Below are 14,203 nucleotides of genomic sequence, written 5' to 3' on the forward strand. Positions count from 1 at the left end.
CAAAATTGTCAATATATTTAGTCTTAGTTTTAGTCATCATAGCATAGTTTTTATATAGTTTTAGTCAGTGATTGTTTTTTTTTGTCATAGTTTTATTCGACGAAATCAACACTGTTGCAAAGCCTACTTTCTTGTCTTGACCAGCACTCTCTCTCCACTCTGGAGACGTGGATGTGCGCCAGTGCTCTCCAGTTGAACAAAGTCATTCACACACCTTCAATGTTGTGTTGAATCCTTTTGTCTGGAAGTGAGTCAGATAACATCTATTGTTGTGGACACGTCTGTGCATCATGTAGAAGTTAATTCCCATTGTAAAAGTGTTAATAAACGGTTGTCTCTCTCTTTCTCTTTTGGAGAAAGAGAGGGACAATGACTTCAAAATAGTATACTCTGGCCCGGACGGCTGGCGTAGCGGTCCGGGCACCAAGGCTCAATGTCGCGGATTCGAGTCCCGATCCCCACGGCCTTTTGCTGCGTGTCACTCCCCATCTCTCTCTCTCCCCCCATTTCCTGTCAAACGATTTACTGTCCCCTATCAATAAAGGTGTGTGTGTGTGTGTGTGTGTGTGTGTGTGTGTGTGTGTGTGCGTGTGCGTGTGCGTGTCCACAGAATGCAGGGTGATGAAGACCCCCCAGCCGAAGATTCCGGGTCTGATGAGGATTGGAGCCAAGAGTCCTGGTCCCATCAGACGCAGCAAATCTCCTGCCGAGTCAAGTGAGTCCACTAATTATCTGATTCACCGAGTTATGTACCGATAGGCACAGAATCGTAAATCATGGGGTTAGCATTTGCCCACACACGGCCACTCAAAGTGACTACTGGCCAATCACAGCAAGTCTTTTCCGGGACTTTTCCAACTCCCGTGCACTCAAATAATGAGTAGAACAAAGACAAGGGGAAAAGTCACATCAAAGACAGTGGCACACACTGGCAGGGGGCCAGAGGCCAAGATCGTGACAAATGTATCCTCTGTCACACACCGGTATCGCACGCAGAAAATAGGTGATCTACAAGCTCACAAAAGCCCGGCTGCAACGCATTGTTGTGAGCTTGTAGATCGGCTATCTTTGACGCCCCCGACATCATCGTGCAACAAAGTATTAACGGGCTTAAATGTCTCATGTTCCAATGCTAAACCACCATGGCTCTTTGGTCCCAGTGAAGACAAACCAGCTTTTAGCTTTACAAAGGCTGACAAATCCTGTGTTTTGCTCTAAGCTAGAAGGCAAGGCAAGGCATGAATTATATGAATAGCACCAAAGCAATTCAAACTTCTTTACATAAGGCTTAAAAAGGGGCATTTATACATAAAAAAAGGCATTTCAAAGGAAATAAAGAATAGAAGGAATACAAAAGAATTTAAGAATTTAAAAAGGCATAGGTGAATTAAAGGTCATGGTTTTACTCATTGTTACTGCCGCTGTGAACACTATTTGTCAGAGGTCACAAGGAATTTTATAACAACTTTGTAAAACATTAAAAAGAACTACTCCTTTAAGGACTGTCTGGGTTGCACACAAAAGCCAGAGTAGACATCAACATTTCACCTTTAAATCTTAATCTATAATTTTGTCAAAGGCTAGAGATGGGTGTCTCCTGTCATGGGCGGGGGGGAGGAGGGAGGGAGGCATATGCATTGTGTTGTTCTTGTTTACTGGGTGGGCATGTGTGGACGATCACCTCCCTAATCCCAGCAACACTTTCCAAAAGGTCCTACCACTTAGTAATACAGCAGATTGAGGACACACACAATCCTGCCTTTGTTCATTTGACAGCAGTCTGAAGAGATTAAGAACACAGAAATGTCCTTAATCCCACATGATTTTGCTCAGCGGCGGCTAAATGTGGAAATTAAACAAAAGGTATTTATTTGGAGGTTTCTGCAGTCTGGAACTGTAAATATCTGTAACGACTGTTATATAATCTCTATTTATGAGGAGGCCTTGATGACAGGTAGAGATGAAGGGAGACATTGAAAGAACATCTATTGTTTTGGATTAATTTTGTGTTAGAAATTCTAATAATTTGTTCAAAAGACAGACTCAAAGGAATACAAAAATAAAAATAAAACACAGACAAAGACCAAAAAACTGTGGTAGTCATTACAATAAGTTACACTGCTCGTTCAGGGGTCTTCAACAGGGGGTCCAGGACCCCTAGGCGGGTCCTCAGAGTTACTACAGGGGGTCAGCCAAATCTTTGTGTGGTGGGGAACATCAGCCGAAAACAGCAGATCTAACAAGCTCACAACGCCTCGCAGCGCGAGGCGTTGTGAGCTTGTAGATCTGCTATTTTCGGAGAGTCGGTGTGCAGAGGGAAATAGAGCAGACCAAGTACAGAGCCAACGGTCAAGTTGACTAAACATTTGAGGGTTTAAAGGTTAACTATCTGAAAACACACATTAACATGAATCCAGCTGGCTATGAAATCTATGAGAACGTTTAATATTCAACACATTTTTATACAATACGTAGTGGGGGGGTCCCTGCTTCATCGCTCTCTCAGCCAAAGGGGTCCTTGGCCTGAAAACGTTGAAGACCCCTGTGCTAGATAATAAAGTGGATGGCATACAACTAATGAACCAAGTAGGTTTACTGTGACATTTGAGCAAGATGATCTGAAAAATGGCCGCATATATCATAAAACTTGCTTGAATTGTCCATCGTGTCATATTGAATTTTCTCCAACATGTAATATACCAGTAAGTTCAGATAACCACGTCTTGAAGTGAGGGACAGTATCTGATATGATACCGTACAGAGACATTATGATTTGACAATAAATGAGAAAAAACAAAAACAATGCTGTCTCTGGATCAGGTTTAGGATTAACTTAGCAGCCTGAACGACGTGTCCACGCGTTGTGTTTCATGATGACAGCAGGACAACAGATTTGGCCAGTAGGTGTTTCTGTGTCCTCCCCTGACCCTCACTCAGTCCGTGACATCTGTCAGTCCACTCCACTCCGCATGATTAGCGTGACGGTCATTTGTCCTCTCAGGACTATGCTGACCCATCCTCTCCTTCCAGGGCTCCTCAATAATTCAGTAAATACTGCTGGGGGGGACACTGTGGCGTTTTAGGACACCAGATGGACACGCCAAGAGCCTGGTTTAGAGTGGGATCATGGTTAAGTGTTAGTAAAACCCATTCACTGATGAGGTTCACCGTTGTTTATCTCATTAAGGGCCGTTCTCTAAGCACTATAACAATAACCACAGTATATCATTCACACATTGTCTTTGTTATAGTTGACTGCCATTCACTTTAATTAGAATGGAAATGTACGCCATAAATGCCTCCATATGAGGGCATACTTGTTTTTTAATGCAATGTTTACTTTCAAGCATCAACTAATGATGACTGCCATTCAGGGGCGTAGCCACGGGTGGGCTTAGGTAGGCCTAGGACCACCCATTTCGTTTTTGTGGCCACCCCCAAAAAAACAAATACAAAATGATATATATACTGTATAGATATATATATATTTTTTTTTTTCTTTCATTTTATTAAATATATAATATTCAGCCATTTTGATAACAGCGTATATATAATTATCCAAAATCTGTAACAAACCCGCAAAAAAACCCGGATATTTTCGCTAGCGTTCTGGCTATGCCACTGCTGCCATTACGGTAGTGAAGATTCACTTATAAGGTGTAATTTCTGTGATGGTGAACGTATGGTTCTTCTGTATTCTGTGGTATTTGAACGCATTGAGGAAACATTAATGAAAATAACAGAGCGACGGTTGAAGTTCCAAACTGTTATTACATTTTTTTTGCAGAAAAGAACAGAGAGGATGATTTGAAATGTTCACCAGTCGATCTAGAGAGTAAACTAACCTGGCTTAGCCTACCAGTCTTATTCTTCTCTGCTTATTATCTGGTCTCACTTCTGGCCACTATATTTCAATATAGCCACTGTAAAAAGTCCCTTCTTAATATCCAGACATTCTGTCTTCTTAATATCCTCTGTTGAATGTTTACCAAAGGATTATGCTTTCAACACAAAGCTCCAGTGTCTCTCGGACAACTACTGCAGAACCCAGACCATTCTATCTGGCTGAACAGCTGAAAAGAGAGAACAACCTCTTATTTTCCACACCTTTCGTCCTAGGGGTGGAGAGGGGAGGGGGTCCCATATAAGTTTACACGACATTGCCTTAAGTAGAGGCTTTTTTACAACGGACTGATTGCACTGACTTGGGACGGTCTCTCACTCAATAATAATGTTCAAGAACAATGGGTTGAGTGCCAATCTGCTTTGTAAACTAGGAGGGGGGGGTGTGGGGTGGGGGGTTCGAGGGGTGGGTGGGTCCATTATGTGTCTGGAGACCTGCCACCACGCTGGAACATTACTACCCTTCAGTGACCAGACGCTGCTAGGGGAGGGGTTTGCCAAAGAGCACAAACAAACAAGTCTCCAAAAACCTAGAAATCTGAGAGTCGAATCCCCTGACTCTTCCACCGAGAGAGAGACAACCTAATCTGCAAAACGCAATGAAAACAGGGCTTTTAAACAGGGCATGATGATGATGGATGCCTTTTTATACTCAGAGTTAAATGAACACTCGTAATTTTTAATAGCCTCTTTCCAGGAACAATAACACCACCGACCAAACAGTTCGGGGGAGATCAAACTTTCACAGTTTGCTGTTTTATTCCCCTTTCAGAAATAACAAATAACAGTAACTAATGTGGTCAGGAGCGACGTGCCAATGTGATGGATTAGTCACCACAGAACACAAAAAAAAGACTGTAACGTTATCGGGCCTCTCGCAGCAGCCCGAAGGAAAGCAAAGAAAATAGCTCACATCTTGTGAGGAGGGGGGTTCAAATGACACCATTGAAAAAAAAGGTCAAAAGAAAGACGTCGGGAGAGGTGGAGATGATAAGATTACAGTCTTTTCTTTTTGTCGCCCGCCCCAACATGCAGCGCTGAGTCCCTTCGCTATACCGCCGCTAAAAGAACGCTCTCCAAACATTCCGTGGCGGGGCCTTAGTCTGTTGGCTCGTGATGAGATGAACCTTTTTTGTGGCATTAGAAGCTGCTTGACAGGAAAGGCTTTTATTTTAACCCATTAAGACCCTGAGGTCGATTCTACAAAATGTCTACAAAGAAAAATAGTTTTTTTGAAAAAACCTATGTTGCTACATCAGTGGTTCTCTAATGTTTTCATGTCAAGGACCCCCAAAATGATATGTATGGACCCCCATCTCAAAATATTTTGTTCCAGGGACCCCCAGCGAAGATTTGAGTTTCAAATGTTCGCTTAAAAAAAAATATATACATATATATATTGAAAGATTTGCACACATGTTCACGCTTTTTCAAAAAATAGCAGATCTACAAGCTCATAGCGCGGCACTCGGTGCCGCGCTATGAGCTTGTATATCTGCTATTTTTCAATAGCCAAATAGCCAAATAAATCTAAAACTGACACAAATGATGCATTCCCGGTCTTAATGGGTTAAATATATATCCTTTCTCTCGTTTGCTTTGTTTTCACCTCCCTGCGCTTGGCAGACACATAACAGCGGGGCCATCTGGAATTTCTACGGTGTTCTTTCTCTCGGATCGTTTTTGTAAACAGAAAAGTCTTTTTTTCAAGGGGCCTTTTAACGCGACCAGACCACACCGCCGTCGTCGTTTGCCCGCTCTCTTAGATGTAGTACGGGCACACAATGTTACCACACACACTGATACCCCGGCAACCTGGCAGGATGTCCAGACGGGAATTAAGTGAGTGTGTGTGTGTGTGGGGGAGAAACTAACAGAGGTCTAGTCAGACGCACACACACACACACACACACACGCGCACAGGCACAGGCACACGCACACACACACACGGACGCGTGTACGCGCACATGCACACAACAAACAGAGCCCCAGTCTGCACTATGAGCCAAATGAGACTATACACTAAAATCCAGAGTGCTCCTTTAACTCTGAACGTGTAAGAATGGACCCTCTCGGGTCCATTCTTACACGTTCAGAGTTAAAGGAGCACTCTGGATGTTTCAAAGGCTCGGGGCTGATTTTTCCCGGCCCATCGCCAAGCGAGGTCTCCTCTTTATACGTCTGTGTTTTTTAACCTCTTACTTACTCTCTGTTTGTCTCTCTGCCTCCCTTCCCCCCTCCCTTCCTTCTTCTACTCTCTTTTCCTCCCTCTCTTTATCCTCCCCTCCGTTGCGTCCTTGTTGTTGCGACCCCGCCCCCTTTTAACAACATCAGCCAATGGCACGGGCTCCAGCAGCCAGCTGTCCACCCCGATTTCCAAGCATTCCCCAACCTCCACCCCGTCCAGCCCGGGCCTCAACCGCAAGCAGAAGGTATTACCTACCGGTCCCCCAACCCCCCCCCCCCCCATCCACCTAATAACCCACCCCACCCTCCTACTCCCCCCACTCCCCTTCCTCCTCCCGACCACCTCCATTCCATTCATCTCTGTCACCCTCATTGTCTCCTGTTTGCCCTGTGGTATTCGCCAGGGCCGCCACTGTACGGGTGGGCAGGGCAGGTGACTTCAAGGTTCACCTCCTGCCAAAAAAACAAAAACAAAAAAGGTGCATGTGCTGTGGAAAAGGATTGCATAACATTATCTAGTAATATTTTCAGACATCCTACCCTGGAAAAATTCATTTCAGGGAGGTTAAGAGAATATATCAACATATTAGGGGTGTGCCGATATATCGTCCCGCGATATATCGCGATACGTTTTTGTGACGATATGTATCGTTTTGGAAAAAAAATATATATTTTTGGAAAAAAGAAAAAAAAGAAAAGAACAAATATTTATTATTATTATTTTTTTACAATCATTATAATCAGGCATGCAAACAGCCCCGAGGTGAAAAGGGTGACAACATGTTGTTGTTTTTTCGGGTCAGGTGTCACACTAATGCCCTATTTGGATTCAAAACAGCTACAAGTTTGCATGTCTGAATAATGCAAAAACAGAATTATTTGTTTGCATTTGCTTTTTTTCTCCCCCATATTTGTTCATAATAAAAAAAAGTGCGTATCGTATCGAAATCGTATCGAAGTTGTGAGCCCAATATCGTATCGTATCGTTTGGTGAAATTAGTGTATCGGCACACCCCTACAACATATATATATTTCATGTATATTCCACATACTATGTTTAACATATGTGGATATATATATACTATGACACATAGATTTCCTATAAATCCACATATATGCGCATATATGCAGCATATATTTGCCATATATTGGCATATATGTTGATACATTTAGAAGACAGGCTCTAGACCGGATCCGGCATTTGACGGAAACGCTAATTTCAGGGAAACTCCCCGCAACTTCCAGGTGAGGTGGGATGTCTGCATTTTACTGTATGGGCTCAAGAGGTAGAATCGGAATCGGAAGGTTCCAGGTTCGATCCCCGGCGGGCGGCTCCTCCTGGCTTAGTGTTGACTGTTGACGTGTCCTTAAGCAAGAACACTCAAACCCCCAACAGCTGTTGAGCGTTGTTGGTGCCCTGCATGGTTTCCTCTGCCATCGGAGTGTGAATGTGTGAATGCGAAATGCATTGTTCAGCTCTTTGGACACTCTTTTGTACCATCATGGGTTTGAGTTCTACGTTCTAAAAGTGTGTTTTCTCTCCCGTCGTCTCTGCAGGATCTCTACCTGCCCTTATCTCTGGATGATGACGACTCTCTGGGAGAATCCATGTAGACTCTCCTCTGCGGCTGCAGCCTGCCTCCAGTTTTTGGCCTGACACACACACACACACACACACACACACACACACACACACACACACACACACACACACACACACACACACACACACACACACACACCGAGGTGTGTTGCCTCCGCTGCTTTCCACCTTCACTGACAGTGCCACCTAGTGTCCAGGAGGACCGATCTCTCTCTCTCGTCTTTTTGTTGTGGAGGCCTTGGCTAACAACAGGGCTTTACTGTATAATGTGACTCTTTGCTGCCCGAGAATTATCCCGTCGATTATACAATTTTCTTGATAAGCTAATATATATATATACAGTACAGTTCATACACACAAAGCAAGGAAATGCTCGATACGGAGCAATATGAGCCTATAACACTCAGAGAAAGTGTTTTTGGAAGCTGAAGAGGAGCAGACAGATTACTAATAAGCTGTTCTCTCACTATGTACAAATATGACATTGATTTTGCTATAGAATGAGCCTAGCATAATTCCGAGCAGCAAACGGAACTTCTCTTGGGGTGTATTAGTCAAACTTTGACTGAAATGGTTTGTTTTTTTAAAAAACACTTTTGTCCTCCTGTCTTACTGATCCTAGGTTTAAAAAGGTGTGAAAGTGTAAACAGCGATATTTTTTAAGAGGAGGTGACCGGTCCGGTCCGCTGCCGCCGGAGGAAAGACGGCCGTTTGTTCGGTCGGTCCGGTCTCTCTCTCGCTCTGCTTGTAAATACTGTGCATAGCTGTCATAACATCCCCCCCCCCGTCTAATAATATGTTCATAACTGTGCTTCAAGAATGTCCGTACGATGTCTGTCTGCCCAGCGTTCGCTTATCATTATACAGGGTATGGGTCAAAATGAAAGACACAAAACGGCGGAAGCGCTGTCGCTCTCGCTGAGCGCAGGCTGCGTTTCCATCGCGTCGGAAATCCCAACAGATCTAACGGTATAGGCCCCGCCTCTAAATGCACCGTTTAACCACTTAAAACCCTATATATACTCCGTTGACCGGAGTCTCCCAGAGGGCTCTATACCAGGGCCACTCCCGCCTTTTTGCTCTACACTAAATGTCCGAAAATTGCCCGACCTAAAGCTTACAAGCTTTTTTCTCGCCGAATGTTTGGGACGCTAGGGTTCAAGTCGTTAACGTAACGATCCTCTGCAATTAACTCCAGCTCAAGATGCATTCCTTTTGTGTTCAATCTTTTTCACGCCAAGAATCCCCAAAATGATATGTATTTGGCCGCGGACCCCCATCAAAATATTTCGTTCCAGGGACCCCCCAGAAGCAAAGATTTGAGTTAAAAATGTTCGCTTTAAAAATATGTATATTCAAAGATTTGCATACATTTTCACGATTTTTCAAAAGTAGCAGATCTACAAGCTCGTAGCGCGGCACTCGGTGCCGCGCTATGAGCTTGTATATCTGCTATTTTTGAATAGCCCAAAGTGTAAAATAATGCTTTTTAGCTCAAATCTAAAAATCTCAATGGGTTAATAAGATGCTCCCATCTGATCTATAAAGTGTCACCTCAAAACGTGTCGTGTTTACGGCATGAAGTAAAAACCGACGACCGTGCTTCAGTGGACTTAATCCAAACCGTGCCGTGACGAAGCCTGACAGGGTTTGGATTCGTTCATCAGGTCAATTATGTACTGTAGGCGCGTCCTTCGTTTTGATCCTATACATATATAATGGGCTACATATGGTATACTGTATGTGTATACCATAAGATTTTATTTTATTTTTTTCTCATGAATTGCAGTGCATGGTAGTGATGAATGGTAATGGAATCATGGGCATGTATAAAGCATAATTGGGAGACTTTTTGTTATGGGTATCCAAAAAAACCAAAGTGAAATGATTAGACCGATTTATGAAAAGCGAAGCAAAACAAAACAAAACAATGCGTGGGTCAAAAAAATAACTCTTCTTTGAGCTGATTTAATAGGATATTCCTTCATCCTCTCCTTAAAAAAAGTGATTTTATAGAGGTGACCGTAGCAGAGGTTTTTTATATTTAGCACTGATGTTTTTTGGAAGACTGATAAAAGCGTCAAAGCCAAAGTATGTATTGGACTGAAGGAATATAGAAATGGGGGAAAAGTATATAATGATATTATTTCTAAGGTTCGGTCAGTGCTGTATAGGAGAAGGCCAAATGGGGGGTATAGGCTATGCATGATGCTTTTTAAACTAATCAAAACTAGTGCCAGACTGTTTGTTTATGGCAATTAGAGTCTCAACAACGTAGCAGAGCTTCTCATACTTTGCATGGCTTAAAATAAAGATTTTCACAATTTTCAGATTTTCAGATTGACAGAGATAGAATTAAAAAAAGAAAAAGCAATCTTTGTAAAGTCTTGTAAAAATTGTTTCAAATCCTATTAAAGGGGTAGTTCGCTCGTTTTTAAAATCTTTGAATTTGATATCGCACTTTTAAATCGGCAATACGGTTACTGAGAAATATCCACTGGGAAGCTTGTTGGCTTGTTAGCCTGCAATGCTGTTGGAAACGAATGGAATCAGCTATCCAGCACGAACTGTTTTTGTTTACTGCTGGTGAAATTATTTTAATGATAAAAAAAACTGAACTATCCCTTTAAGGCTAAATCCATCTAAGATTGTCACTAGATTTATCATCGTCACTCACCACCACCTCTTCTCTACAGCCGCCTGTTTGCAGCTTTAGCCCATTTAAACCGGGAACGCATCTGTGTGTAACCACTTAGACCATTATTTTATGCTTTGGGCTATTCAAAAATAGCAGATATACAAGCTCATAGTGCGGCACCGAGTGCCGCGCTATGAGCTTGTATATCTGCTATTTACGAATAGCCAAAGGAATCTAAAAAAGGACACACAGATGCGTTCCCGGTCTTAAAGGGTCTAAGCCTCATTCATGTGTCCGTCGCGCGAAAACGGTCCTGCGACGCCATCGCACGACGATAGCATGAATCAGGGCTTTATACGGACGTATTTAACCACTTGAACGCCATATGGTTGAGCGGGGTCCCTCAGGGCTCTGCACTAGTGTCTTTTCTACTTTCTGTTATTGTGATGGAAAGCTTTGGCGGGAAAATAGCCGATCTTCGACGCACTGTGAGCTTGTCGATCTGCTATGTTGTTGCAAAAGCTTTCGCCACAGTAGTAGCACGGATGCTGGGGTTTAAGCGGTTAATTAATTCCACTCACTGCTACTTTTGCCGTGTCTTTTACCGCTGTCTGTGGGAAAGGCTTCTCCTCGGATTTATCTGCAGGGAAACAAAGCCGTTTTCGAATCGGACAAAACAATGACATTGGCGAAAGGAAAGCACAACATCAGGGCTCTCTGTACAACACTTTATCAGCCGCTCTGTATGCTGTGTCATGGTTAGCATCGTTAGCCAGTCAGCTAGCAAATTAGCAAACACTTAGCTAATATGTTAATGAGAAAACCTGACACATATAGTTTGGAAATATGCTCTGAGCGCTGGTGTGCTCTCTAGGGACGATTTGATTTGACCAAACGTCGACATGTGACTCCGCGGGGACTCTGGTGTTTTAACACTCTGGCGTTTTAACTGTTCTTTAGCGGACCCATCGCCGTTTTCCACTTGGGTTTGAGTGCGGAAGTGACCAGGACATGACGTTTGACGTTTGGTCACATTTGTCCCAAAAAGTCACTATAGGCCGTTTTTTGAGCGAGAGTGTGTTGCACAGACACTGACTGCTCTGTCTCAGAAAATGGCAACGTCAGTTATTGAGAATCTCCTCTGACCGTTTGGTAAATCAACTCAATATCAGAGCACACTATGACGTCACAACGAGAGCCCTCTGAACCTCGGAAGCAGACGCTCAGAGAGTATTTCCGAACGCAACCCTTAGAATATTCTAGAATAAGTACCAACTATCCAAGAGGGGTGAGATTCCGCCGCTCATGACTTCACAAGATTCCGTCAGCTAAAGTTTGACCGTAACAAATAATAATCAACTGCCATCCCGAGTCTGTCAATGACATCCCTTAACCTGCAGGGAACGCTATGGTACCGGCACAACACAGCTGGTATCGGCCAATCAAACTGTCAGGACAAAACACTCACCTTCCAGGAATAACTTTTATACAAAAAAAAGAGCATTTGTAGTAGGTTTTGTTTTTAAGAGGTCATTCTGTATAATCTCACCAGCCGTTTATTACCTTGTCTCTCTTCCCCCCCGAATTTTCTACCGCTTATAAACAAAAGAAAAAAGAAGAAAAACATGCTCTCAGTAAATGTCCGTCGTTTTGTGTGAATCTGCCACCACCATCTAACATGGGCGGTGTTAACTTATCACCTACAGTGGTGCCTTTTTTTGTTTTCTTTCTAGATTGCCGTCTTTTTATATGAAACAAATACTAAATGGGAAAACTTAAGACACGTGTTCTTTGTTAACAAACTTGTTTGTAAAAAAAAAACATTTTCAGATGTTTTGAATGAGGAGAGCCCCCACACACCCCCGCACACTTTATTTTGTAGAGGTACAGGGCTTTTATCTTGGTGTAAATCTGATTTCCTGTTCTCTCTTACATATAGGTACACACATTTTCTGGTTGAATGAAGGACTTTTTTCCTTGGAAATTTGCATTGTACTTTCAGTGGTGTTTTACAATGTCACAGTGGCTTGTTTCAGTGCTCCATTCTGTGTATTAACTGGTATCCTTTTTGCAATTAAAACGGTTGTATTTCAACTCTCTCCTTTTGAATGGTTTCCAATAATGTGTGCCTCCATTGTGTCGTTTATTCAGCCTGATAAAGACTTATTTTAGGTGTGTTTGTTTATTCACAATACAACATATTGTGATACATATTACATATATTTGGGCTGTGTGTACGATAGTTTTCTTTCAAATACGATAATTTTAAGCCCTCCGTACGATAATGTAAAAGTTCCCATCTATCAACACTGACGGGGGAAAACACACAGGGCAAAGTCACAACGGGGTACGTCAAGGGCATCAATGACCGGGGAAGGGCCCACAGGGCAGAGGCCAAGACTGTGACAGCCAGTGGTGGAAAAAGTACTCAGAAGTTTTACGTAAAAGTATCGATACTGCAATGCAGAAGTACTCTGTTACAAGTAAAAGTCCAGAATTCAAAATGTACTTGAGTAAAAGTACAAAAGTATTGGTAAGTAAAAGTAAATGTTTGAAAATAGCCAAAGAAAATAGCAAAAGTAAAAGTTTGAAAATAGCAGATCTACAAGCTCATGTTGTATGTTGCGATGCTATTTTCAAATAGCCTAGGTATAAAATAGGGTAAAGTGGTTCATGTATGTTTTATAATGTAATAATGTATCTGCAAAGTAGCTAGTAGCTAAAGTTTTCAAATTGTAGTGGAGTAAAAGTACAATATTTGCCTCTGAGATGTAGTGGAGTAGAAGTAAAAGTATTGAAAACTGGAAATACTCCAGTAAAGTAAATGTACCTGCTAAACTATTTTCTCCCTAATAGGATATAATAAATATTATAGTATGTAACTCTGACAGTGTACAAATGGAACCAAATGGACCCATTAGGGTCCATTTGGTTCCATTTGTACACTGTCAGAGTTACATACTTGTAAGGGTCAATTTAGACCCCCCTAAAGGAACCCAGAGAGTCCCTGGGATCCACTCTGAGAACCACTGCTCTTGCTGCAATACCTATGCTCTCCAGTAGATGGCACTACGGTACTGTAGTATTTCACACAAAGTGCATGGCCAGACAATGGACATATTATGAGGTACTTGGGTAGAGGTGGGACTAACCTTGTGTCATTTAATACCCCACTAGTCCTTTGATTAAGGGTTGTTCTGGTACATTTCAGAATCTGAAAAAAGAAAGAAAAAGAGAAAAATATTTCAATCTTCATAGAAGATAAAATAGAAATAAAAACACTGATGCATATAAGAGTGTAGTGAATCTTGATCACCTAAAATAGCCATCAAATATGAATAATGACAAACAAGTAAAAAAGAGTACTACCACCACATAGTAAACTCCCATGTAAAGCCACTTTGAGTACTTAGAAAAGTGTTACATAAATCTGAGATATAATTATAATAATAATGATTATTATCATCATCATCATCATCATTAGCCTATTATTGTTTATTGGAAAAAAAATGCACTTTGCTGGTTTCATTGAAAAACATTCCCTATGGTGATATACAGCTTACTGCTGTTGAATGTGATTATATTACTACATGTATGTTGTCCATAAACTGTCATCAGACTGTACCATCAATATAATACCAGTCCAGTATGACAGCTAATTCTGGTATTTTGAGTTTCTAAATGCTGCGATACCGCCATCTGCTGGATACTTAAGCAATTGCAAAATGTATTCAAAGCATGTACTGTTTAACCACAACTCATAAATATGAATACTTTAAAGATCCCCGTTCCTTTAACGGCGTTACATGACGTGTCATTTGGATCATCATTAATGATCATAAATGTTCTGATGATGTTTTGCTGTAGATTTA

The 14,203-nt window shown here is 42.0% G+C and overlaps 1 protein-coding gene across 2 annotated transcripts in view; it reads left to right on the forward strand.

Moving 5' to 3' along the window:
* Positions 1 to 9,065, forward strand: part of LOC311057754 (neuronal migration protein doublecortin-like) — a 53,700-nt gene extending 44,635 nt beyond the window's left edge. The window contains exons 5-7 of one of the 2 annotated variants that reach the window (XM_084074806.1): positions 611 to 715; positions 6,238 to 6,335; positions 7,648 to 9,065. In XM_084074806.1, coding sequence (XP_083930932.1) covers positions 611 to 715; positions 6,238 to 6,335; positions 7,648 to 7,704 — 260 coding nt within the window. In that variant the 3' untranslated portion in view covers positions 7,705 to 9,065. The remainder of the gene's footprint in view (positions 1 to 610; positions 716 to 6,237; positions 6,336 to 7,647) is intronic. The other variant, XM_084074807.1, reaches the window with a different exon arrangement.
* Positions 9,066 to 14,203: the final 5,138 nt, after the last annotated feature.

This window comes from Gymnoscopelus microlampas (assembly GCF_963454915.1).
Source record: "Gymnoscopelus microlampas genome assembly, chromosome: 12".
NCBI lineage: Eukaryota > Metazoa > Chordata > Actinopteri > Myctophiformes > Myctophidae > Gymnoscopelus > Gymnoscopelus microlampas.